The sequence below is a fragment of the Erinaceus europaeus genome, chromosome 5, assembly GCF_950295315.1.
Source record: "Erinaceus europaeus chromosome 5, mEriEur2.1, whole genome shotgun sequence".
In the NCBI taxonomy this organism is placed as follows: domain Eukaryota; kingdom Metazoa; phylum Chordata; class Mammalia; order Eulipotyphla; family Erinaceidae; genus Erinaceus; species Erinaceus europaeus.
Window position 1 is genome coordinate 118384254 of NC_080166.1, and position 26458 is coordinate 118410711.

At 38.9% G+C, this 26458-nt stretch overlaps 1 protein-coding gene and 1 non-coding gene across 9 annotated transcripts in view; both read left to right on the forward strand.

Moving 5' to 3' along the window:
- KATNAL1 (katanin catalytic subunit A1 like 1) overlaps positions 1-26041 on the forward strand; it is a 239003-nt gene extending 212962 nt beyond the window's left edge. For all 8 annotated transcript variants that reach the window (XM_060191680.1, XM_060191679.1, XM_060191681.1 and 5 more), the window contains 3 exons: positions 6949-7083; positions 9985-10111; positions 19624-26041. In XM_060191680.1, the coding sequence (XP_060047663.1) occupies positions 6949-7083; positions 9985-10111; positions 19624-19822 (461 nt within the window). In that variant the 3' untranslated portion in view covers positions 19823-26041. The remainder of the gene's footprint in view (positions 1-6948; positions 7084-9984; positions 10112-19623) is intronic.
- Positions 15606-15678, forward strand: TRNAK-CUU (transfer RNA lysine (anticodon CUU)). The gene has a single exon. It is a non-coding gene; the product is annotated as a tRNA-Lys (tRNA).
- Positions 26042-26458: the final 417 nt, after the last annotated feature.

The window sequence follows — 26458 nt, forward strand, 5'->3', positions numbered from 1 at the left end:
CACCAGAGTTCCATATCCCCTCCCCTCCATTGGAAGTTTCCCTATTCTTTGTCCCTCTGGGACTATGGACCAAAGATCTTTATAGGGTGCAGAAGGTAGGAGGTCTGGCTTCTGTAATTGCTTCTTCGTTGGACATGGGAATTGACAGGTCAATCCATACTCCCAAACTGTTTCTCTTTCCCTAGTGGAGCAGGACTCTGGGGAGGTGGGGTTTCAGGCCACATTGCTGAGGTCATCTGCCCAGGGAAGTCAGGTAGGTGTCATGGTAACATCTGCAACTTGGTGACTGAAAAGCAGATATAAAGCAGAACAATTTGTTTAGTAATTAGGAACCTAAAGGTAAGAAAGACTATAGCAGATGAAATTTGGGGTCTTCATGTTGGAAGGAGCTAGGAAATCTATTTTAGGTCTATTCCAAGGGGCCAACAGCTATCATGCAGGTGGACTTGGAATATTGTCTAGGAAGATGGTGTCAGAGTTGCATCTAGGACTAGAAAGCTGTATCAGGGCAGGGAGAAGCTCCCAAATATGGAAAAAGTTTATAAATACTATTAACTGTAATCCTTGATTTGACCTTGGGCCCATATCTATTCATATGTAATACAGGAGCCTGTGTAATCTCTGCATCTGTCAGTCTGAGCTTGCATTCCACGGTCATAGATAGGAACATTCTAAGCTGCACTCATTTCAGGACCAGTCTTAATCCTTTAATGATTAGCGTATGTTGACCCAACCTCTCTTCGGAGAGTGGGGCAATTTCTACCACTGTTGTTCTACATTTAGGGCAAGGTCCTGTAGAGGCCCACAAGAGAGTTTATGATGCTGTTCCTGATGGAGATGACCAGTGATGGGGGAGAGAGTGATCTGTTAAGAGATCTAGACCCATCATATCTATATGGGAATCCAAGGATTCGCTGGTGAGGGCCCCGGATGAGGGAGTAGCCTTGTAGTGACCAGAAGGGCTATAATTAAACTTGGTCGTGTAGCCCTTATGCAGCTTTTGTAGTCCTTACTTTTGTGACACAGATGGACTTGGAGTGATTGAGGGAAGTGAAATAGGGAGTAGGTAAGGGAGGAGGGTATCTAGGTCTAAGTAGAAAATATTTGATTAAGTACTTTATGGTGTCTTTTTTTTTTTTTTTAGATCTTTCTACTTGCTTGCTACAAGTGTAGCAAGCACTTGAGTCACTGTAGACTATTGTACACTTTTAATTTATTTTTTAAATTTCTTTATTGGGGAATTAATGTTTTACATTCAACAGTAAATACAATAGTTTGTACATGTATAACATTTCCCAGTTTCCCATATAACAATACAACCCCCACTAGGTCCTCTGTCATCCTTCTTGGACCTGTATTCTCCCCATCCACCCACCCCAGAGTCTTTTACTTTGGTGCAATATGCCAATTCCAGTTCAGATTCTACTTGTGTTTGCTCTTCTGATCTTGTTTTTCAACTTCTGTCTGAGAGTGAGATCATCCTATATTCATCCTTCTGTTTCTGAATTATTTCACTTAACATGAATTTTTCAAGGTCCATCCAAGATCGGCTGAAAATGGTGAAGTCACTATTTTTAATAGCTGAATAGTATTCCATTGTGTATATATACTACAACTTGCTCAGCCACTCATCTGTTGTTGGACACCTGGGTTGCTTCCAGGTTTTGGCTATTACAAATTGTGCTGCCAAGAACATATATGTACACAGATCTTTTTGGATGGGTGTGTTGTTTTCCTTAGGATATATCCCCAGGAGAGGAATTGCAGGGTCATAGGGTAGGTCCATTTCTAGCCTTCTGAGAGTTCTCCAGACTGCTCTCCACAGAGGTTGGACCAATTTATATTCCCATCATCAGTGCAGGAGGGTTCCTTTGACCCCACACCCTCTCCAGCATTTGCTGCTGTTACCTTTTCTGGTGTATGACATTCTCACATGAGTGTACACTTTTACTTTAATGTACATATTTCCCCCCAACTTATGGATACATGTATCCCTACCCCTAACTTCCTACAGTGGAGCTGGAAATCTACCCTTCCCCCTCCCCAACTTACCCTCATCAATTTTTACTTTGGGGCAGTACTCCAAACTCAGTCACATTCTGCTTTGTGTTTCTCTTTTTGTTCTTCTTTCTCAACTTCTGTTTATGCATGGGATCATCCATAATCATCTTTCTCTTTCTGCCATATCTCACTTAACATAATTCCTTCAAGCTCTAAGAAGGGTTGAAAAGGTGGATTCATTATTTGTAATAGCTGAGTTGTATTCCATTGGTATATATACCACAGCTTTCTCAGCCACTCATCTGTTGTTGGACATCTGGGTTGTTTCCAGATTTTAGCTATTACAAATTGTGCTGCTATGAACATAATGTACACATATCTTTTTGGATGAATTTCCTTGACTACTTAGGATATATCCCTATAGAGTTACTGGGTCATATGGAAGGTCCATTTCTGGCCTTGTGAGGGTTCTCCAGACTGCGCTCCACAGGAGTTGCAGGAGGGTTCTTTTGTTCCTACAACCTTTCCAGCATTTGTTGTTGTTGTTACTTCTGATGTATGACATTCTCACAGGGGTGGGGTGGTATCTCGTTGTCTTTTTTTGCATTCTAGGACAGTCTGTGGCTGGAGCAATTTTTCATATGTCTGTTGGTCTTTGTATCTCTTCTGTAGTAATTATTCTGTTCATATCCTCTCCCCACTTTTGAATTGGGTCATTTGCTTTTTTGTTGCTAAGCTTGGTGAGCTCTTTATATATTTTGGCTATTGGCCTCTTGTCTGAATATATGGCATCTAAAAATCTTCTTCCATTCTGTGAGGAGTCTCTTTGTTTGGGTGATGGTTTCTTTTGCTGTGCAGAAGCTTTTCAATTTGAAGTAGTCCCATTGGTTTATTTTAGTTTTAGTCTTCCTTGCAATTGGGTCTGTATCATCAAAGATGCCCTTGAGATTTAGATGGGAAAGAATTCCACCAATATTTTCCTCTTAAGTATTTGATAGTTTCTGGTCTGACATCCAGGTCCTTGATCCATTTGGAGTTTACTTGTTTCTTGTGAGTTATAGTGGTTCAGCTTCATTCTTCTGCACATTTTAACCCAATTTCCCTAAGACCATTTATTGAAGAGACCATCCTTTCTCCATTTAATAGTTTGGGCCCCCTTTTCCAAAATTAGATGTCCATAGGTATGGGGGTTTATTTCTGGGATTTCAGTTCTGTTCCACTGATCTGTATATCTATTTTTGTTCCTGTACCAGGCAGTTTTGATTATGATGGCCTTATAATATAGTTTGATATCTGGGATCTCAAATGATGCCTCCATTTCTGTTTCTTTTCCTCAAGATTGTTTTGGCAATTCTAGGTGTTTTCTGGTTCCAGATAAATGTTTGTAAATTTTGTTCTATTCTCTTAAAGAAGCTTGGTGGGACCCTGATTGGGTATCACATTAAATTTGTATATGACTCTCAGTAGAATATTCATTTCAATGATGTTAAATTCTTCTAATCCACAAGAATGCAATATTTTTTCCACTTCTTTGTATCATTTTTCTATTTCCTTGAATAGAGACTCATAATTTTCTGTATACATGTCTTTAGTTTAGGTTTATTCCCAGATATGTTATTGATTTTGCTGCAGTGTTGATTTTGAGTGATTTGTGGATATCTTCTTCTTTTGACAGTGTTAGAATAAAGGAATGCCACTAATTTTTGTGTGTTAATTTTGTAGCCTGACACTTTACCATATTGCCTAATAATTTCCAGAAGCTTTCTGCTGAATTCTTTAGATTTTTCTATGTACTGTATCATATCATCTGCAAAGAATGAGAGTTTGACTTCTTCCTTTCTATCTGTATCCCTTTAGTTCCTTGCTCCTGCCTGATTGCTATGGCAAGAACTTCTAACACTGTTGAATAGTACTGGTGATAGTGGGCAGCCCTGCCTAGTACCTGACCTGGGGGGGATGCTTCCAGTTTATCATTGAGTATGATATTGGCTATAGATTTGCTGTATATGAACTCTAGTATTTTCATAGTGTTTTGATAATAAAGGGATGTTGGATTTTGTCAAAGGCTTCCTATGCATCTATTGAGATAGTCATGTGGTTTTTGGCTTTGCTTTTATTGATGTGGTGAATCACATTGATTGATTTATGTATATGGAACCATCCTTGTATTCTTGGGATAAATCCCACTTGGTCATGGTGAACAGTCTTTTTAATATATTGCTGTATCCAGTTGGCTAGGATATTGTCCAATATTTTAGCATCTGTGTTCATCAGAGATATTGGTCTGTAGTGTCCCTATCAGCTTTTTGCTCCAGTTGTCTTTCTCAGCACCATCTTGCCAATTTCTAGTTGAGTTACAGTATTCCATTGTGGCTCCTCTTTATCCGCTCCTTCATAGTTTTCTCTCCTACTGGTCTGGAGATTCTGCTCTCACCGAGAATTCCCAGGCCCAAATCAGTCTTTTTTGGAGAGTCAGCCAGGTGCTTCCTTCAAGCTGCCATCTTGACTCCTCTCCCCTGGTTTTAATTTCTAATGGTAAGTATACTCTTTCTATAAAAACAAAGCTCTTTGGAACTCAGTATTTTTTTAAGAGTATAAAAGAATACCAAGAGCCTTAAGTTTGAGAACCATTGATATAGATGGGAGACAGGCAGTTAACAGACAGTTGTAGTAGAGTGTGAGTTCCTTGATAGAACTAAACTCTGTGTGCAGTGAAAATGCAGTAGGAGAGGTACCACCCAGACCAAGAAAATTATGAGTGGGAATAGCTCAGTTGGGCTTGGAAGCATTAGTGGAAGTTATTCAAAGAAGGAAAGGCCTTGACGAATCATTGAAGGAAGAATAATGAACCTACAATTACTTTTTAGAGATATATTGGTAGCTATGTTGTAAATAGAGAACTATTTAAGCAAATATAGAAAAGCTTAATATATATACCACTCTCACTGCTTTGTATGAAACTTCAGTGCTGTGATCTGTCTCTCTCTCTAAAAGAAGTCAGCCTGGAGTGGTGAAGCCCCAGGTACAACAACATATTCAGATTATATTGTTTGTAGAATAGATGAAATCATAGGTCTTTACTGAATACTTTTAATGTATGTTGACTACTCTGCCAGGAACTGTGAGATACATATAGTGACAAACAATAAGCTTCCTTCTTCAGAGATTTTACCACTCTAGCTTCTGTTGAAATGTGAAAGACGTGACTATTTCAAGGGAGGGGAGTAGGGGAAAGCACATTAAGTGTTTAGAAGAAAACACTAAGTACTAACTTTATTGGCTGAACTTCATGGAGAACTATTTGTAACTATATTGACTATTATTTGAAAGGCTTGATTCTTTGAGCCCTCAGTCTCCACCTGCATGGGGAAAGCTTTGCGAGTGGTGAAGCAGTGTTGTAGGCATCTGTCTCTCTCCTTCTCTATAATCCCCTTCCCTCTTGATTTCTGGCTGTCTCTATCCAGTGCTAAAGTACAGCTCAGCTTTGGCTTATGGTGGTGTGGAAGACTGAACCTGCAACTTTGAAGCTTCACACATGAATGTCTTTTGCATAATCGTTATGCTATCACCTCTACCCTAGAAACTTATCAATGCAGTTTTTTCTTTAATCTTAATATTTTAATTTTAATTTGTTATTAATCATGGTTTACAAGATTCTAAGGATACAGCATATAGCTCCATACCACCCCCACCCCCAAAGGTCTTTATCCTCACCCTCCCACCTCCCAGAGAGAACCACCAGAGTTCTCTTAAGTCTTATAAGCAGTTTGATTTCTTTTGTTTTGTCTGGATTTTTTTTTTTTTTGGCAAGTTCATGTAAATCAGATCTCTAGATTCCACATCTGAGTGAGACCATCTGGTAGTTGTCTTTCATCTCTTTACTTATGTCACTTAACATACTCACCTCCAGTTCCTTCCACTTTGTCCCAAAGGACACAGTATCATCTTTTTTGATTACAGAGTAGTATTCTATGGAATATATATGCCATAACTTCTTTAATCAGTCAGCTGTTGATGGGCATTTAGGCTGCTTCCACTCTTTGGCTATTGTGAATAATGTAGCTATGAACAGTGTTTGCTATCTTATTTTTCACTGCCCATTTTCCAAATTTGCTGTTGTGTAGCCTAAAGTTTTTTTTTTTTTTTACGCCATAGGCTTTAATTTTGAAAAGTAGTACACATATATGTACATCAATTTGGTTTGATATGTAAAGAAACAGTATTTTCAATAGTGGCTGATAGTAGTGGCTGAAATTACTAGTTTATTCTTTTACCAGCCATTTGAAATTTTGAAGAACAAAAATAATTGCAGAATATCCTGTCTTTCAAAATTATGATTGTATGCTAATATATTAAATAAATATGAACCCTCTTTTACTTTCTCTTGAAAACACTAGGCAAACAACGATTTTTTTTAGAGACCACCAAAAAAAGTAACAAAAGAGTAAAACACCATAATCTTCCATGCCTTTTCAGAAGAAATAGACATTTGTTTTATTACAAAAGAAATTGTTTTGTCTTTCTATTTATTTTTTGATAGAGCCAGGACATCACGCGTGAGATTTCACTGCTTCCAGACCAGCATTTATTTTTTTCATTCAGATAGAGAAACAGAGAGAGGAGCAACACCACTGCACCAGAGCTTCCCCTGGTGCCATGGTGGGACTTCCATGTGGTGCTGGGGTTTGTACCTGATGAGCTCTCTCTCTAGTTCTTCTATTAATTGTTGGGTTAGAATTGTTCAGTAGATCATGTGAACTCTTCCTGCACATTGTGTAGTTACCTGTTGATGTGTTTGCACAGATACCATTGCAGGGGTATTGCCATGCAGCTGTTAACTGCCTACCACCACACCTGTGATGGATGTGTACAAATGTTAGTTGAATGTAAAACCACAGAACTATAAAACAAAGACTCTTTTCTTTCCCCTTGTTGTATTGTGTATAGGAGTTGGAGGAGCTTTAGAGAATGATGATCCTTCCAAAATGGTTATGGTGTTGGCTGCCACTAATTTCCCATGGGACATTGATGAAGCTTTGCGAAGAAGATTAGAAAAAAGGATATATATACCTCTCCCAACAGGTATGATGTCTTCCTCTTTCTATATTTTGACCTTTCTCTTATTGTCTGCTACTGTTTTGTCTTTTCTAATTGTTTATCCCATTGGCATTCTGCTGAAAAAGTTTATAGCATTACTGAATTAATTTGTTGTAGTTGGAAAGAGGCCACTATTCTTTGCTGAAATTCCTTATGTCTCAGAACAGTTTTTTTTTGGGGGGTATGGATTAATGGTTTATAGTATGTACAGTTTTTGGTACATCTATAACATTTCTCAGTTTTCTGCAAAACACTCTGACCCCCAGCCTAGGTCAGCAGTCTTTAACATTCAGAATAGTACATGGTTATAAATTTGGTGGAAATTTAAGTTTTTATTTTTAAACTTGAAAGTCTTCATTAATCTTATTTAAATGATTAAAATATCTTTAGGAAGCTTAAATACATAATGTTTCAGGGAATGTAATTTTATGCAGATGGAGAATGTTGACATTTTTGTAAGTGAAATATTTCTTTTATAGTGAGATAAAACTTGCAGACAGTAAAGTGTATATATATATTAAATTTATAACTCCATATGATTTGACAAATGTTTACTACTTTTTTTTTTTGCAATTTCCTATTCAACACGTAGGGCGTATCTGTCACCCCACCCCAGTTAATTCACACCCCCAATAGGCACAGACTTTCCTGACCTTCACCTTCTGATTTTTACAGGTTAGTTTTATCTGTGACTAAACATTATATATAGGTGGAATCATGACAAATGAAGTACTTTTGTGTGCCTGTCATCTTTCACTTAACATAATGTTTTTTTGACATTATCTGTGTGGGTACATGTCTCAGCAGTTTGGTGGTATATTTATAGCTCAGTTCTTCTTTTGATGGAGAATTTGAGTTTTGACTACGAGTGAAGCTGTAATACTCTAGGTTTTGACAATTTATGAATGAAGCTATAATATTTTTTGTATAAATTATTTTGTGTTTTTTTTCCCAGTAGTCAAACATTTTTTCTAAAAGTGGCCATACCATTTTGTCTCCTGTCAGTAAATGAGAACCCCAATGCTTTCACACGTCTGCCATCTATACATTTCATGCCTGAGGCTTCTAGTTTCTTGTTCAACCCCCAGCACCACCATATGTCAGAGCTGAGCAGTTCTCTGATCTCTCTCCTCTTTTTCTCTCATTAAAATAAAAAAGAATTTGAAAAATTTCATCTAGTTGAGGTCCTCTGGGGCATATGTGATTCCAGATTTCTTTCTTTTTTTCCAGGTAGAGGGTGAGAAACAAGGAGGTAGAGACAGGGAGAGAAGCAGAGATACTGTGATGCTTCTCCCTTGTGGGTGCTTCCATGCCGTGACTGTGAACTTGAACCAGGGTCCCTGCACATGGTTTATTAATATTCTCCTTTGTGTTTGATTATTTGAATGTATTCAGTATATTTAAGAATACTTAAGATCACTAGGATATTTTCCTTTTTTGTCTTTCAAAATGTTTATCATTTGTGCCTAACTTTTACATCAGTAATGTATCTGACACTGAAATATCTTTTCTCCCCCTGTAGATATTCAGTCATTCTGGAATCATTTAGTGAAAAGGCACTGGTTTTTCCCTAGTACTTGCACTACCTCTGCCATTATCAGGTGTCTAAAGTATATGCTGTGATCTGGTTTTGGACTTTCTATTCTTTATCATTGATCTGTTTGTCTGTCTTTGTAAGATACTGACTTATTGACTTGAATGCTCTTTCTTTATAAAAAGTCCTTAAACCTGACAAAACTATTCTTCTCACCTTGCCATTATTCTTTCACAGTCTCTTGGTTAATATAGCTATTTCCATTAACACTTTGTGCCCACCTATATGGTTCCATAAACAGACCTGTTAGGATCTTTATTGGAATGGCTAGACTCTAAATTTTGTGTTTTGTTAATATTACGAAAGACAAGGCAGAAGATAAACACCGAGGAACTCTTTTAAGACGGAAAGATATGACAACTAGCTGCAACATGTGATGTATTCTAAGAAAATGCACTAGCAAGAATTTTGTGCCAGTTGCTAGTTTCCATAAAAAAGTAGTCCAGGTTTTTAAAACTACTGATTAGAGTTTGTAAATATTTTCATATCACACTAAAAGGTGACAAAAGCATTTTATATGAGTTACACTCATTGCTATCCTTTTTACAGAATTCCTTATCCAAAAGTACTTTATGTACACCAAATGTTTTTTAATAAAACCATGTCTTATGCATGAAAACTAATGATGTGAGCCAGATGTAGCATATCCAGTCAAGTTCACGTTACCATATGCAGAGGCCTGGGTCCAGCCCCCTGCGCCCCACCTGCGGGATAAAGACTTCTCGAGGGAATGAGTCAGTGCTGCTCTTTCTCTTTCCCTAGCTTCCCCTTCCCTCTCGACTCCTTGCTGTCTCTATTCAAATGAATATTCTTTTTTTTAAAAAAAGAAAGGAAAACTAAACATTTTCTTTTTTAAAAAAAGACTTTATTTATTTATGAGAAAGGAGGAGAGAGAAAGAACCAGACATCACTCTGGCATATGTGCTGCCGGGGATTGAACTCAGGACCTCATGCTTGAGAGTGCTTTATCCACTGCGCCACCTCCCAGACCATGGAAAGCTAAACATTTTCCATAAAGATTCTCTGACCACCTGTATCTAGGAATATGCAGGTATCTTCACAATCTATAATGAAGACTCTTGAGTTTTGTTTTCATTTTTAGGTATTGCAGCCAAAGTCATACAAGGAGTTGGGCAGTTTTATGAATCATGTGATGACTTGCTGCTAGTGGACTCAGACTTACTGACTCGTTCATGTTAGTCTCTCTTTTATGAATGTTCACCTGTGATTTCTTATCACAGATGCTTGCAAAGTAAAACATCTAACTGTAACCAAAAAAAAAATTTTAACAGCTAAAGGAAGAACTGAACTTCTGAAGATCAATCTCCGTGAGGTTGAATTGGATCCTGATATTCAACTGGAAGATATAGCAGAGAAGATTGAGGGCTATTCAGGGGCTGATATAACTAATGTTTGCAGGTACTTGTGAAAAGTGTTCTGTAACCCTACATATTAATTGTATATTCGAAAGGAGAACTGATCTCTTTTTAATTTTTTTTTTATTGGGGGATTAATGTTTTACAGTTGACAGTAAATACAATAGTCTGTACATGTATAACATTTCCCAGTTTCCACACAGCACTACAACCCCCACTAGGTCCTCTGCCATCATGTTCTAGGACCTGAACCCCAGAAGGACTGATCTTAAAGTGACATTAACCCTTGCCATGAATGCAGCTATCCATTTCCTTAAAACGCCTTTCTTTTTTTTCTGTATAATTTCATTGGTTATTATTAGATAAGTAATTATATATCAATATAGTCACCTTTTTTATCCTTTGATTTTTAGAAGTTATTTTGCCTTCTTTGGCAATAACAACTTAAGCTTAATTTATCCCAAAACTGAATTGTAGTTGCAGCAATATAAAATAATACTTTATTTTGTTTTGCATTATTTCACAACATGCATATGAACAAAGTTAATCAATTAGAACTACTGCAAACAAGTATAAATATAGTATGTACATATATACACATTTGTAAAAATAATGTTACTAAATTGAGTTATTATACTCAGCCATTTAAGCTTCATTCCTTCAATTTAGTGACATGAGCTGCAGCGACACCCCAGGAGGTAGGGTGTCTACCTTGTCATGTGCACAGCATAAGTCTCAGTGCTGGCACCACATCGGAGTATCATGGCACCTGGGTCAGCTTCAGTGCTGTGGTGTCTCTCTATTTCTGTCTCTCTACCTGAATGAAAAATCAACCAGGAGTGGTGAAATTGTGCACATATGAAGTCTAAGCTCTGAAAAAAAAAATTGGAGACATTATTTTAAGTCAGTGAAGAGAAAAAAAACATTTTCTTATTTTCCTAACTCTACCTAAGTTGATTATCAGTAGCCTTTCTTTAAGATTGTTTAACTTCTGTGCTGGTGAGCTAGCTCACTTGGATATTGCACTGGTTTGCCATGTGTTTTGACCCAGGCATGTTGTTGTGGTGGTGGTCAGGTGTCGGGCTGCACCGTGGAGAAGAAAGAGGAAGTCCAGAGCGAGTGGGGTACACAAATCTTTATTATAGGATGGGGGGGTGGCTCAGGCCACGTGGAGTCAGCCAACAATGGCCGTCCCCGCTACCTGACCACGGGGCGAGAGAAGCGAGAGAGATCTAAGAGAGAGCCGAAGGAGCCGAGGCGGGGGGGAGCCGAGAGCCCAGAGAGAGCAAGGGGGGGGTGAGGGGGCTTTTATTGGGCGACAACCAGGGGTGACGTGTGGGGCCAGGATTGGTTGAAGGGGGCACTGCTAGGATTTCGCGGGGTGTGGTAAAACCTGGGGGCGGAGACTGCATCAGAATAATTCCTCAGCGTCATCTCCTCCTTTCCCTTTATATCTAAATGGACACAATAAAGAAAAATGGAATGGAGCAGGCTTAAATGTTATTAAAGAGTGCTGTGCTCAGGTGGGAAGATGTAGGACTTTCTGTGGAGGAGGGAAGGCTTAAATGGCTGCCAACCTTGTGAGATTTATGCGTCCTCCTGTGCTCAACCCCTTTAGAGAGAGAGACTTACCTGGAGGGACTCATCTCATAGGTTTAAGCGCAGCCTGCTCAACCATCTCTTCACAATATCTCTACATCTTTTCTATCTTTCTATCTAGTAATAGCATAAGATGGTTCAAAGTCTGTAAAAGACTATCATGGAGCAGAAACCTTTTGGGCATAAACCTAAATGACATAACAAAACAGGAAGGGACAAGTAGGGGAGTAGTAAAAGCCAGTGTGAAGTGAAGGGAAGGATTGGTGTGTAAAGGGACGTTCCCTGCTTGGGGGGGGGGAAGGGGCAAGGATAAATAATGAGGGGGAGGCAGGAGGCATGACCCACCAAACAGAAGGGCTATTTGGCATTGTATAGTCCTCAAGGCAACAGTCTGTAAAGTCTACGAACTACTCAGGATCAGTCTATGAAAAACCAGCAGCGTGAAAGGAAATAAGCTGCTTTAAAATGTGTAAAATGTCTATAGGGTATGCCAGAAAGTCCGATACAAGTCTCAGTCCAAAGTAGATGGCTAGGGGAAGAATTGGCAGGGGATGAAACGCTGCATGAGGGAGGTCAGCCGCTGGAATTCTGCTTTTCTGTAGATAGCCAGCTGGAACCGCCAACACGTGACAGGCAAATCAGAAGCAGGAATGGCAAGTAGGCATTAAGAAAGTTCCTTGGAGTCTGTGTATCAGGTTCTTCAGATCGCGTTGAATGACATCTAGGGTTTCGGGGGTGTGTGTCACTGTAGTCATGCCGTCTAGTGGGTGACGTCAGGGTGCTCAGGGGTTCAGATGGTTTTTCTGGGATTCCTGTGAAAGAAACACAGACAGTCTGCTTCTTGTGGTTAATTTGAACTTGTAACAAGTTATAGGTTTGTTATAGTTGATACTTCGATGATTATAATTGGTTTAAATCTCTTTATGATTTTATTTAAAGGTCTTCTAATGTGACCTCCTGTAGCAGTCTCTACTGCAGGATCTTGAGACCAATTTTTGCTAAAATATGTATTTTAAACAGACTCAAATTGCTTAGAGAGTTAACACATTTTTGTGACAATGATTTTAACGTTTACAGTGCCAGATTGATGCCAGATCTGTTGTGGATTAATTTCCACAAGATACTTTACAGGGCACCTTTGGGGGCCCTCCAAGGGTGTCCTGTATATAAAATTTATATATTTTAGTTTTGGGAAGGTATAGTCACATTAAACATTTAGACTTTACCTTAAATAGTTAGTTACCTTAGCAAATTAATTTTTACCTTGTCTGGTAATAATGTAGCTATAGGGTTACACTTTTGAGGGTTACCAAACTTGAGACATACCCATAAACATTTAGTTATAACACACTGGAGGAAAAAGAACTTTTGTTATAAAAACATATCATTTTAAAAACAAATTTATATCTGTCATTAGTCACACAGTTTAAGACTAAACACTTACATATATACCAAAAACTATATATAAAAATCAAAAGAGGGAGAAAAACAAAAATTTCGGAATGTTTCTGGATGGCTCCAGAAACTTTGGCTGCGTCCAGCATTTTTATATAAAGCCAATTACCTTTTAGAGTACTCCGAGCAGATGGGTCATGCAAAAAAAAAATTTTGTCATTCAACACACTCACTCACAAAACACAACTGGCCAGATATAACATAAGACATTCAGGGAAAGGGTAGGAGAGAGGTCTCTGTGAGCCAGATTTTGTAGGTACTGCCATGTCGTATTACGGGTCCTGGGATGTATCCTGCATCTGGTCCTCTTGTAGTATTTCTTGTTCTTCAGGGATAACAGCGCCATCCTGCGGGTATTGTTGGACATGGCGGGCAGGAACCCAGACAGGTTTAGAGAAATTTTGAGGGAAAACGCATGCAAAGCCCCTTCCCGTGGTCAATAGAGGGTCAGGCCCTTTCCAAATTTTATCGAGTGGGTCTCTCCATTTGACCTTAATAGATGGGAGGGTAGATGGTGTTTGCCAGTGAAGAATGATAGGAGGTAGGTCCGAGTTATTGTAAATATTAAAGAGATTTAACGTAGTTAAGGCTTTTGCTAGCTGGATATTCGGGGGGTACATTCCTCCTTTAATTTTATTTAATTGAGCCTTAAGGGTTTGATGGGCCCTCTCGACAATGCCTTGTCCCTGTGGATTATAGGGAATGCCTGTGGTATGAGTAATGTTCCAGAGGGAACAAAAATCTTTAAATTATTTGCTGGTAAACACCGGTCCACGGTCAGTTTTCAGTTGAAGAGGTAAGCCCATCACAACAAAACAGGAGAGCATGTGGCTTTTAAGCTTTTTAGAGCTTTCTCCTGTCTGAGCTGTAGCCCACATAAATTTAGAAAAGGTATCAACTGAGACAAACACATATTTTTGTTTGTCAAAGTTTGGTATGTGGGTGACATCAATTTGCTAAATAGCATTAGCTTTTAAACCTCAGGGGTTAACCCCAAGGGTCTGGATAGCAGGTGTCTTTATGAGACTTGCACAAGAAGAGCATGTAGCAAGGATATGTTTTAACTGTGGTACAGGAACATCAGGAAATTGAGCTTGAAGGTCTTTAAGATTAACATGGCTTAGAGAATGAAAATTAGCAGGATCAGAGACAGAGACTGGGAAAGTTCCTGTGGAGGCAAGGCGGTCAACTGCAGCATTCCCTTCGGACAGGGAACCAGGAAGAGGGCTGTGGGAATGAAGGTGTTGAATATACAGTGGTTGGGTTTGAGAACAGAGCATAGAGGCGATTTGAATCAAGAGAGGGGAAAGTGGGTTTTCATCGATTTTCACATAAGAACAAGCAAGCCATGGGAGTAAGTTAACAGTATACACACTGTCAGAAAAAAGGTTGTAGGATTCTGGTACAGCTTTTAATGCAAGGAAAACAGCATAAAGTTCTTTGTACTGAGGGGAATTCTCAGGAAGCTCAGTAAAGAGAGGTTTAGGAGATTGTTTGTCTGGGTAATATATAAGGGCAGCAGCTCCCTTTTTCCACCATCAGTAAAGATAGTAGGAGCAGAGGGAATGGGATCCCGAGAGAAAAGTTTAGGTGCTAGTAGAGGCAGAAGAGGTAAAGAAGCTATCAATTTATTAGAAGGAAAATGGTTATCTATTTGTCCTGGAAACCCCACGAAGCTTATGGCAAAGCGGGAATGATGACGTATAAGCCACTCTATCTGTGAGAGAAAAGGGCAGAATAATTAAATCTGGTTCTTTCCCTAAGACCTGCACAGACCTATTTCTCCCTTGGCGAACCATGAATGCTAACGCGTCTATCTCAGTGAGGAGTCTTGGAGCTCCTCCTACTGGCGGGTGAAGCCACTTGAGAACCCCATGGTCTTGCCACAATGCCCCTACTACTGTGGGGGTGGAGTTGAAGATTAGAAGGTTTACCGGAGAGGAGGGGGAGAATCGAACAAGGTGCATGTCCTGGAGGGCCTGGTTAACCCTTTCCAGTGCCAAGGAGGCCTCGGGAGTTAACTTACGTTTTGAGGACGGCTGTTTGTTTCCTTTCAACAGGTCAAACAGTGGTTGGAGGCAGCTTGTAGGCAGATAGAGATACTGCCTAAGCCAATTTAAATTTCCTAGAAAACTTTGTAAAGAAGCAAGAGTAAGGTTAGAAGGAAAGGTGACATTAGGTTTTAAGGGATGAATTTGCGTTAAAGAAATCTCTGAACCTAAGAAAGAAATTGGAGGAATTAGCTGTATCTTCTCAGGGGCTACATTAAGGCCGCTTTTCTTTAATGCAGGAATGAGAAAATCACGTAAGGCATAGAGATCTGTATCTGATTTTCCCCATATTAAAATATCATCTGTATAATGAAAAATATTAAGGCCCTTATGAATATATGGGACAAGGGCAGATTTAACAGCCTCCTGACAAATTGTAGGACTATTGGCCATACCCTGGGGTAGTACCACCCATTCAAATCTATCAGGAGGGCCTGGCTAGCTCAGTCGGTAGAGCATGAGACTCTTAATCTCAGGGTCGTGGGTTCGAGCCCCACGTTGGGCGCCATATGTTGTTTTATCCGGGCTGACTTCACGGGCGGGTAACAGAGACAACCAGAGACACACGGCTGGGCCGAGAACGCAGTTTAATCTTTATTCACGAACGGGCAAATCGCCACACCATGTGCTTTTCTCCATCATCCTCTCTCCGCCGCTGCTGCTGGGACTCTGCCCGTCCTTAGCATAGGGGGCGGGGAGAAAGCAGGGCGCGAAACTAGCAAGGGGCAAACCAATTCTTCTCAGAGGTCGGGGGGAAGGGAACATACCAACACAGGCATGTGCCTACTCCCCACTGTGCTAAAGGGAGCTTTGCCACTGTGGACTCTTTTTACTCCTTCTCGCTCTGTAAATCTGTCCCTGTCTTAGCAAAAAAGAAATGGCATTTGTGTTTCTAGTGTCCTTTAAGAGGGTGCTACTATGGCCTGTATTCCTCAAACTCTTCCCCTGTGTTGAAGACACAGGAATACTCCCTACATCTTCTGTGACTCTGACATCAGCCTGATATTGAAAGCAGACAGAGACACAACTAAAAGAAAACTATAGGCTACTATCCCTATGAACATAAATGCTAAGATACTCAACAAAATCCTACCAAATAAGATACAGTAGTACTACATTAAGGAGAGTGTCGACCATGACCTAGTGGGCTTTATCCCAGGGATACAGGCTGGTTTAGTGTATGTAAATCCAAATATGATCCGTAACATTAACAAAAGGAAAACCAAAATTCAGGAGGTGCAAGATTCAGCATTCTTTCATGATCCAGACACTAACAAAAGTAGGGATAGATGGGAAATTCTTCCAACTAGGAGAGTCTGTATCCAGCAAACCTACAGATAACATCATACTCAGTGGTGAGAAGCTGGAAGCTTTCCCTCTCCGGTCAGGTACAAGGCAGAGGGCTGCCCACTATCACCATTACTATTTCACAGAGTACTGGAAGTCCTAGCTATGCAATCAGGCAAGAGAAAAGAATTAAAAGGATTTATACTGGAAAAGAAGAAGTTAAACTGTCGTTGTTTGCAGACAATACAATTATATATTTAGAAAATCCTAAAGAATCCAGTAGAAAACTTTTGGAAGTTACTGATCAATATAGTAAAATGTTAGGCTACAAAATCAATATATAAAAGTCAGTGGCATTCCTTTATCCAAACACTAAACTAGAAGAAGAATACATCCAGATATCAAATCCATTTACTGTGACAGCAAAAACAAAATGTTTAGGAATAAAGTTTACAAAGTGTCTTCAGTGAAACTGAAGATACAAAGAAATGGAACGATATCCCATGCTCTTGAACAGGGAGAATTAACATTTTCAAAATGGCCACCCTGCCCAGAGACATATACAAATAGTTTTTCTACTAGTATTTTTCCTATATGCTTCTAAGTTTAATGATAAAACAAAAAGTACACACTGATTTCTACCAACAATACAGTCAAATGTATAAACTTGAAGGTTTGCTTCACTTGGCCTTTCTCATTGGCTTGTCATAAGCACTGATTGTCCATTGCTTCTAAGCCTTCCAAAGTACTGACAAGTGATTGGAATGAAACTGCAAATAGGATCAAGAGAAGTCAGTCAGACTTTGTCTTTTAGTTCCCCACATATGTTCTTGTTTACTTTCTGTGCATATATTCACCTTGGGGGTTGGAGATATTCCTGGCTTTATTGTCTCTAATGTTCTGGACAGACTGATAGTATGACTTGAATTTCTTAGTATTAATCATAGCTACACGTGTACAACTCAGTGTTTTTAACATCTAGTTCTATTATCTAGACACTTTGGCTGTTTTTAAGGAGTAAGTGGGGGGAAAAATTATACTATCTGAGCCCTACCTAGATTTTTCAGATTTGTAAATGATCCATTTTTTTTGCATTCAGTTTTAATTGTTCCTGAACCTTTGTGATGTATGCATTAAAATATTCAGAGCAGCTTCATTACAAAGGTTAAAAATATTTCCCTTCATTTAAAAATATTATTTCATTATTATTAGATAGAGACAGAGAAATTAAGAGGGGACAGGAGATATACAGGGAGAGAGTTGGGTGGGGGTAGATAGTATAATGGTTATGCAAATAGACTCTCATGCCTGAGGCTCCAAAGTCCCAGGTCCAATCCCCTGCAACACCATAAGCCAGAGCTGAACAATGCTGTGGTAAAAAAAAAAAAAAAATGGAAGAGAGATAGAGGGACACCTTAGCCCTGCTTCACCACTTATGAAGCTTCCCCCTGCAGGAAGGATCCAAGGACTTGAACCTGGGTCCTTACTCACTGTAATGTGTGCACTTAACCAGGTGCATTAGCACCTGACCATCTCCCTTCATTTCTTTTTTATTTTTTTAAATTATTATTTATTAGATGGAAATATTGACAAGACCATAGGACAAGAGGGGTATAATTTCACACAATTCCCACCACCAGAGCTCCATATCCAGTACCCTCCATTGATAGTTTTCCTATTCTTTATCATTCTGGGAGTATGGACCCAGGATCATTTTGGGGTGCAGAAGGTGGAAGGTCTGTCTTCTGTAATTGCTTCCCCGCTGAACATGGGTGTTAGCAGTTGGATCCACACTCCCAGCCTGTCTCTCCCTTTTCCTAGTGGGGCTCTGGGGAGGCGGGGCTCCAGGACACATTGGTGGGGTCATCTGCCCAGGGAAGTCAGGTTGGCATCATGGTAGCATCTGGAACCTGGTGGCTGAAAAAGAGTTAAAATATAAATCAGAACAGGGGGCTGGATGGTAGCACACTGGGTTAAGTGCACATAGTACTAAGCCTAAGGACCAGCGAAAGGACCCTGCTCTCCACCTGCAGGGTGTCCACTTAACAGGCGGTGAGGCCAGTCTGCAGGTATCTATCTTTCACTCCACCTCTCTGTCTCCCCCTCCCCCTCCCCCTCTCAACTTCTCTTTGTCCTATCCAAAAAAAAAAAAAAATCTAGAAAATAGTCACAGGAGCAGTGGATTTGTGGTATAGGCACCGAGCCCCAGCAATAACTCTGGAGACAATAAATAAGTAAGTAAATAAATAAATAAAAGCAGAGCAAATTATTGCCTAATCATGAACCTAAAGGCAAGAATATTACAGATGAAGATTTGGGGTCTCTGTTTTGGAAAAAGCTAATAGGTCTATTTTAGGTATATTCCAAAGGGCCCATGGCTTTACTAGTTTTTGCTTGCGCCTGACATCTAATATGCAGATGGACCCAGGTTATTGTCTGGGGAGATGGTGTCATAGTTGGGAAAAGGACTAGAAAACTGGACCAGGAAAGAGAGTAGCTCTCAAATATGGGGAAAGTATATAAAAATTGTTAACTATAAACCCCATCAATTTGATCTGGAGCCCATATTCATCTCAGGAGCCTATGTAACCTCTGCATCCCTGGAGGTCTGAGCTCACATTCTGTGGTCACGGCTAGGAACACTCTAGGCTGCACTAATGTCAGGACCCATCTTCCTCAGGTGATAGGTAGAGTAGGTTATCCAACCTCCCTTCAGAGAATGGAACAGTCCCTAATATTGTTGATCCACATTGAGGGCAAGATCCTATAGGGGCCCACAAAGGGGTCCATTATGTTGTTCCTGATGACATGACCAGTGACAGTGGTGAGATGGATCTGTTAGAGGTCTAGGCCCATCATGTCTGTGTGGAAATCCCAGGACTCCCTGACTAGGGCCCCAGGTGACAGGGTGGCCTGGTAGTCACTAAATAGTCATCATTAAAGTGTGCTTCTATTCAGCCTTTGTAGTCCTTACTTTGTCTGACAAGGTTAGCTTTGGAGTGATTGAAGGGCGTGTAATAGGAAGTAGGTGAGGAGGGTATCTAGGTCTAAGTAAAAACTATTTCATTAGGTACTTTATGGTGTTTTTTTTTTTTTAAAGAGTAAAAAAAGTGTTTAAAATACTTACAGCAATTAACAGCCCCTGATTCTGGCTTACTTTCAGGGACGCCTCTTTAATGGCGATGAGGCGGCGAATCAATGGCTTAAGCCCGGAACAGATCCGTGCACTTTCGAAAGAGGAACTTCAGATGCCTGTCACCAAAGGAGACTTTGAATTGGCTCTTAAGAAAATTGCTAAGTCTGTCTCTGATGCTGACTTGGAGAAGTACGAAAAGTGGATGGCTGAATTTGGATCTGCTTGAATTCCTTCCATCTCTCTCATGTATTTTTGTTTATAAATGTGAAGACATACTTGTGGAAAATTTTTTTTTTCAAAAACAAGTTTTAAAATTCTCATTGGAAAGGTTTTTGTTTAAAGGGAAAACAGTTAAAGTTACGGAAACAATGTTGAGTTAAATGTTGAGAAGTAAGAAAGGCTTGCGTAGAGAGCCTCATAGTCTGTGTACCTGGCTTGGTGCCGTCTTTACACACACACACACACACACACACACACACACACACACACACACACACACACACACTCACACACACACACTCACACAGTCACACACACACTCACACACACACACACACACACACACACTCATGTACTAATATTGCACACCCAGCCCAGTGTACCCAGAAAGCCCAGGAAAGCTGTCAGGGTACCTGCTGGAGAAACTGTTTACAGAAGGCAGAGAAGCTTGTCTATTGTTCATTCACATTTGTTATTCTTTGTATTAACTTTTTTGTGTGGTTTTCTAGCCTTTGTTCTGAGTATGAGGTACCTGTAATATGTTTAATACTGAAACTATGATTGTGTCAGATTCATTATTAAGAGAAGGATGGTGGTTTGGGACTAAATAATTTGCTAGTTTAAATTTTGGAATTTAACTTAACTATTACTGATATACATATACATACATGTATATATATGCTTTTTTAGCCTCCTTCCCCCATCATTTTTTTTCCTATTAGCTATTTAATAATTTATTTAACTTTCTGGGAGAATATCTTCATGTGTTTAGGAGTCTGAGTCATTTTTCCAGGCTGTTTCTATGGCCTTTGCTAGTACTTCTTAGATGTCATGTTGGAAGGGCAGAAAGAATTGTGAGTGCATAAGAGCACTTGTTCATTCTACACTTCTAACCCCCTTCTCACTTTTCCTTTAAAATAGCCAACCTCTATTTTTCTCAGCTCTGAATTGCTTGATTTCATTCGACTTTGCTACTTCTATTTTCCTATTCTAAATAAAATACTTTGGTGTTTGAAACCAGTCCCTCTGCGGCTATTACAAAACAAAAGGAAACTTTGTTGTTTATCAGACAGCTTACCTCAGCAAAATGAAATCATTCATAATGAAGTGTGTTCATTTGAAAGTTTAAAAATTGTTCCTTGTATAGATTAATAACTTGTATTCAGAACAATATTAAAATGGAAATTTGACATAGTCTTTCAATTCAATAGAGATTAGACAATGGGAAGAGACCAAGAGTAGATGGTCTATATCTAATCATAAGTAGAGTATCCTGATGTTATTTTTTTAAATTACATTTATTGTTTTAATTGGGCAACCTATATTTTATTGGTTTTTAAATTTTTGAGTTTTTAAAAATATCTACTGATAATACCCTGAATTCTCAATTTTGAACTATACTTGCTGACTAAACACACAAAAATAATGTAACTTCTTAGATTCTTACTATTATTTGTCATACTGGGCCTTTACCACTTCAGGCTGACTTTTTCTAAGAGAAAGGCAAAAACAGAGAAGCAGAAACAAAAACTAGAACTTTTTAGACTCTTAAAACATCTTGGTGCTGGGAGTCAGGCGGTAGCACAGTGGGTTAAGTATACGTGGTACAAAGCACAAGGACCAGCATAAGGATCCCGGTTCAAGCCCCTGGCTCCCCACCTGCAAGAGAGTCGCTTCACAGGTGGTGAAGCAGGTCTGTAGGTGTCTGTCTTTCTCTCCCCCTCTCTGTCTTCCCCTCCTCTCTCCATTTCTCTCTGTCCTAACAACGATGACATCAGTAACAACAACAAATAATAACTACAACAATTAAAAGCAAGGGCAATAAAGGGAAAATAAATAAATATAAATAAAAACCATCTTGGTGTTAGGGAGTCAGGCGGTAGCGCAGCAGGTTAAGCACACGTGGCGCAAAGCGCAAGGACCGGCATAAGGATCCTGGTTCGAGCCCCCAGCTCCCCATCTGCCCGGGAATCACTTCACAGGCAGTGAAGCAGGTCGGCAGGTGTCTATCTTTCTCTCCTCCTCTCTGTCTTCCCCTCCTCTCTCCATTTCTCTCTGTCCTATCCGACAATGATGACATCAATAACAACAACAATAATGACTATAATATTAAAAAACAAGAAGGGCAACAAAAGGGAATAAATAAATATCTTTAAAAAAGAAAAAAATAAGTAAATAAATAAATCTTAAAAAAAAACACATCTTGGTGTTTTGCTTAAGAGATGCTTTCCTCCTAGGAAGTACCATATGCTTTTCAGATGATTCTAAATAGTGGTATCCATTGTAATGCTTATTATTCTTTTACCTTCTGAGGCATTGGTTATGATAGAGTTAAAAATCATAATGCATCATGATTTCATTTTAATTGAGTTAATTTTTTAAAATGAGTAACCTTTATTCATGAACTTTTAAAATAAGTAAATAATTCTACTAAGGTAATTTTGCAAATTATTACAACTCAGGAACTTTTTTTTTTTTTCCCTGAAGTCCTAGTGGCAGTTGTTAAAACATCAGTGTTTTGATTACTAAACTTATACATTTTAGTTGATTATTTAGATAATTTTTCAAGATTTTGGAAAGCATGTTTAAAATTCTTTATGGGTCATGACAAATTAATTGTTGTTTTAAGAACTGATACATTAGGTAGTATTTGGAGACTAAAGCATTCCAGAATCTTAACTATCTTGCTGTGTCAGTTGTGCTTTTTATTAACTTATTTCTCATTTTGCCCCATGAGTGGACAGAGAGTGTATCTTAACTCCTTCAAAGTCTCCTGAGATATCCAAATTGCTCAATGTCTAATGGACATTGCGTGTGGATTTTTGTTGCAATACAGTGTAGTGTCTTACACAGTACGAGAGAATTATGTTTGCTTCTATTGACCCTATTTCTTGATTTGAAATCAAGTCTACAGACTTGATTTTTTTTTTTTAATTGCCACCAGGATTATTGCTGGGGCTCAGTGCCTGCACTATGAATCCACAGTTCCTGGTGGCCTGCTCTCCTTTCTTTCCTTGCTCCTAACCCTCCTCCCCTCCTTTCTTAATTTAATTTTTTTCTTTATTTTATTTGATAGGACAGAGAGAAATTGAGAGGAGAGGAACAGATAGAGAAGGAGAGAGAGACACCTGCAGCCCTGCTTCACTACTCATGAAGCTTCCCCCTGCAGGTGGGGGCCAGGGGCTCCAACCAGGGTCCTTGTGCACTGTAACATGTGTGCCCAACCAGGTGTGCCACCAGCCAGCCCTACGTTCATTGTAAATATTTTGCTTTCATAATTCCTTGTTTTTAAGGGAAATTTATATTGATGCAGTGTACCAGAGAAATGGTTCTTCAGTGTAGCCTTCTAGTAGACCTAGTAGAGAACAAAAGATGGCATGACAAGAGATTACTTCAGATCTGTAGTCATGGAGGCATTCCAGAATGACCAGAATACACTTTGGGCTCTTGACATCTTCCTCTAAAAATAGTACAACAGCTTGGAAGAGGAAACATGCTATAGTCTAACTGCAAATCTGGGGCCTCTGAGTTCCTGAGATTGTAGTTTTTATGATGTGACACTTGACTGTCAAAGTAAAGGTTGAAATCACTAGTTACTGAAAAATGAGGAATTGTCTAGTGAATGAACATTAATACAGATATATTGGGGGAAAATCGGTGTGTAGTTTACCCAGATGAACAGTATGGTCGTCACTCACTTTACAACATGTAATATGACTAGTGAATAGGAAATTATTGGTATTTTTCAGTTTTTTGAACAGCTTGGCTTAGTTTGAAGTTTTTTTCTTCAGCAATTTCTATATACATATGTTGTTGAATACATCATGAAACAGTAACTGGAAGCCATGAGACAGTGACTATAGGAAACCCCATTCTTCCTTTTATCTTAATAATGATAAATCACTATATGATAGGCTTAATATATACAGGCTGTTTGCTGGCCTCTCCCCAGGAAGGGCCACCTTAACTTGGTCGAGGAAATAATTATGATTATTCTTTTAACATGTGAAAGAGGTACTTTTTGTTCTTGTTTGCATATTTCTAAATACCACTTAATTTATGATACACATATTTATATGAGTCCAAGAAGCTATCTCCACAGAAATGCTAGAAGTTACAGTATTACACTGTAGTACAAAGAGCATATGGGGGAATGTTTTACCCCAAGTGTTTTAAAAATTAATTTACTTATTATAAATGTTAAAAATTAATATTTACTTATTTATAGTCTTAAAATATACTTTCATACTTATTTTTTAGGACATTTGTTTTGAGTAATGTTTATTTAATATTTTTATTTATTACTGGATAGAAGCAGAAAGGAATTGAAAGGGAGGGGGAAGATAGAGAGGGGGAGAGACAGATAGACACCTGCAGCCCTGCTTTACCACTCATGAAGCTTTCCCCCTGCAGGAGGGGACCAGAGGCTTGAACCTGGGTCCTGTTGCACTGTAATGTGAGCACTTAACCAGGTGCACCACTACCTAGCCCTTAAATAATGTATCTTTAATGTAGAAACTGTATATTTAACAAAAAACAACCCCCTCAGATAACATACATTTAAGCATTTATAAAGTAGCAATCCTTTGCATTCCAATTACTTCTTTAGCTCTTGATAGCTTTGTAATAGCTTTAATGATAGTTCTGACTTTTCAGGTAACTTGTTAATATAAAAACAAAAACCCCATTAAGGTAATGTAAAATTCTATTTTACTATTCTCTCTCTTTTAAAAATATTTTCACAAGAGAGAGACACACAGCAGAAGGTCAGAGCACTGCTCAGCTCTGGCATATGGTGCTGTTGGACTGAACTTTTGACCTCTGTGGCCTCAGGCGTGAACATCTGGTGTGTGCTGCCTCTATGCTGTTTCCCTCATTATCTTTTCTCTTTTCTTCATTGACCTCACCTTATACATGTAGGTAAGTAAACTGGAAATGATTTTGTTGTCAGCAGTATACAAGTTTTTGATCGTTTGGAAATTTGGCACAAGTAGAGAACTCATAGAAGGGGTTTCCTCCTATTAAAAGGCTTCCATTTGATTTTATATTCACAACTATAAAATGAACTTTTTTTTTTCACAGCATCTGAAGTGACTAAATATTGCCCTTTGGAAAACCTGAATGCACTGTGTCTACCTCAGTTTACCAGGTTTAGCTGTAGGTAGAATGAATTGAAATCATATTTAAATTTAGCTCATAAATTATCTAGAATTGTTTTAAGTGCTTCCTTTTTCTCACTGTGCAGTTCCCCTGTCCCCATTCCTGGGGCTTGATTGCTCTGGGGTTGACTTTCTAAGTGGGGAGGGAGCACCAAATATACACACCTGTCGCACTAAAGCTTCTTATAGTATAGAAGTGCTCCTCTGTGGTGTGTGGAGGGCTGGAACCTGAGTAATGCAATGGCAAAGCAGGTGTCATTTTTGGAAGGTAGCTTTCTGGCCCCTCTTAAACTTTTTTTTTTAAACCTTCATTTTTAAATTTGATAGACCTATCTTTCCCTGGCAAAGTCATATTTTCTTGTTTGAGCCTCTGAGATGTCTGACTGGTTCTTTCTTTCCTGTCATATTTTCTTGTTTGAGCCTCTGAGATGTCTGACTGGTTCTTCCCCTCTCAGCTTAATTATACAATTATGTTTTACTCTAAGGAGCAGTTTCCAACACAGCACACATTTTCTTATTTTCTCAGAGCTTCCTCTATATAAACCAATATGACAACATTTAAAATTTTGGAGCCTTACTGTTCTGTGCTCATTCACTAAGAGCCAAAGTAGAGTACACCCTGAGGTAAGGTAGATAGGCTCTTGGAAACTGCAATTTTAAGTGAAATGATATATAAAAAAGAGTAAGCCTTCCAATTAAGTTGCTACAACATTTTTTCTCATGGAAATTAAGCCCAGTATTTTAACAGTGATGCTCAATTAAGGATGCTATCACAGGACCTGCTGTACTTGATGAAAACACAGAAATGGACACATCTGTTCATGTGGTAACAGGGAGCTTCAGTTAACACTGTGGACGTGATCCCTGTGAGAGCACTACTTGTTAGATGGTTTGTGTGTTGCTAAGACTTCTGTTTCAGTGCTCATCTCCCAGTATTTTGAATCTAACTTACTGAGAAACACAGCTGTAAATTATATTTATAAATGTACTCTTAGCTCTTGTGCTGCTGTCCTGACTTGTGTTTGTGGCTAGGTTGTAGTATGGTAATAAACATCTAGTGTATTGCTTGTCAGTGTTTTTTTCCTTTCTTTTTTTTTTTTTTTTGTGGTTCATATTTGATCTGAACTGATGGTCCATAATTGCCACCAGTGGGAGCAACAAATCCCTCACTAGTAAGAAGTGACTTTCCCATACTTTTAGTTCTTAAAAATGTCACATATTGTAAATCTGACATTTTGTATTTGTTCTGCACTATATTAAATATTATATCCAGGATTGATGCAGGTAATGTAAGAATGGCTTTTCAGTTCTGATTGGTTTAATAAATCCATTTGTCCTACTGGGTAGCACCATGGTACTGTGGATGTTCCATATGATGAATTTTCCAGATGATTGTGTCTTATTTTATGGATCTTTAAAAACTACTACTTTACAATTTGTGGACAGTATTTTAAGAGCAGTTTTTGGCTCATAGAAAAATTAAG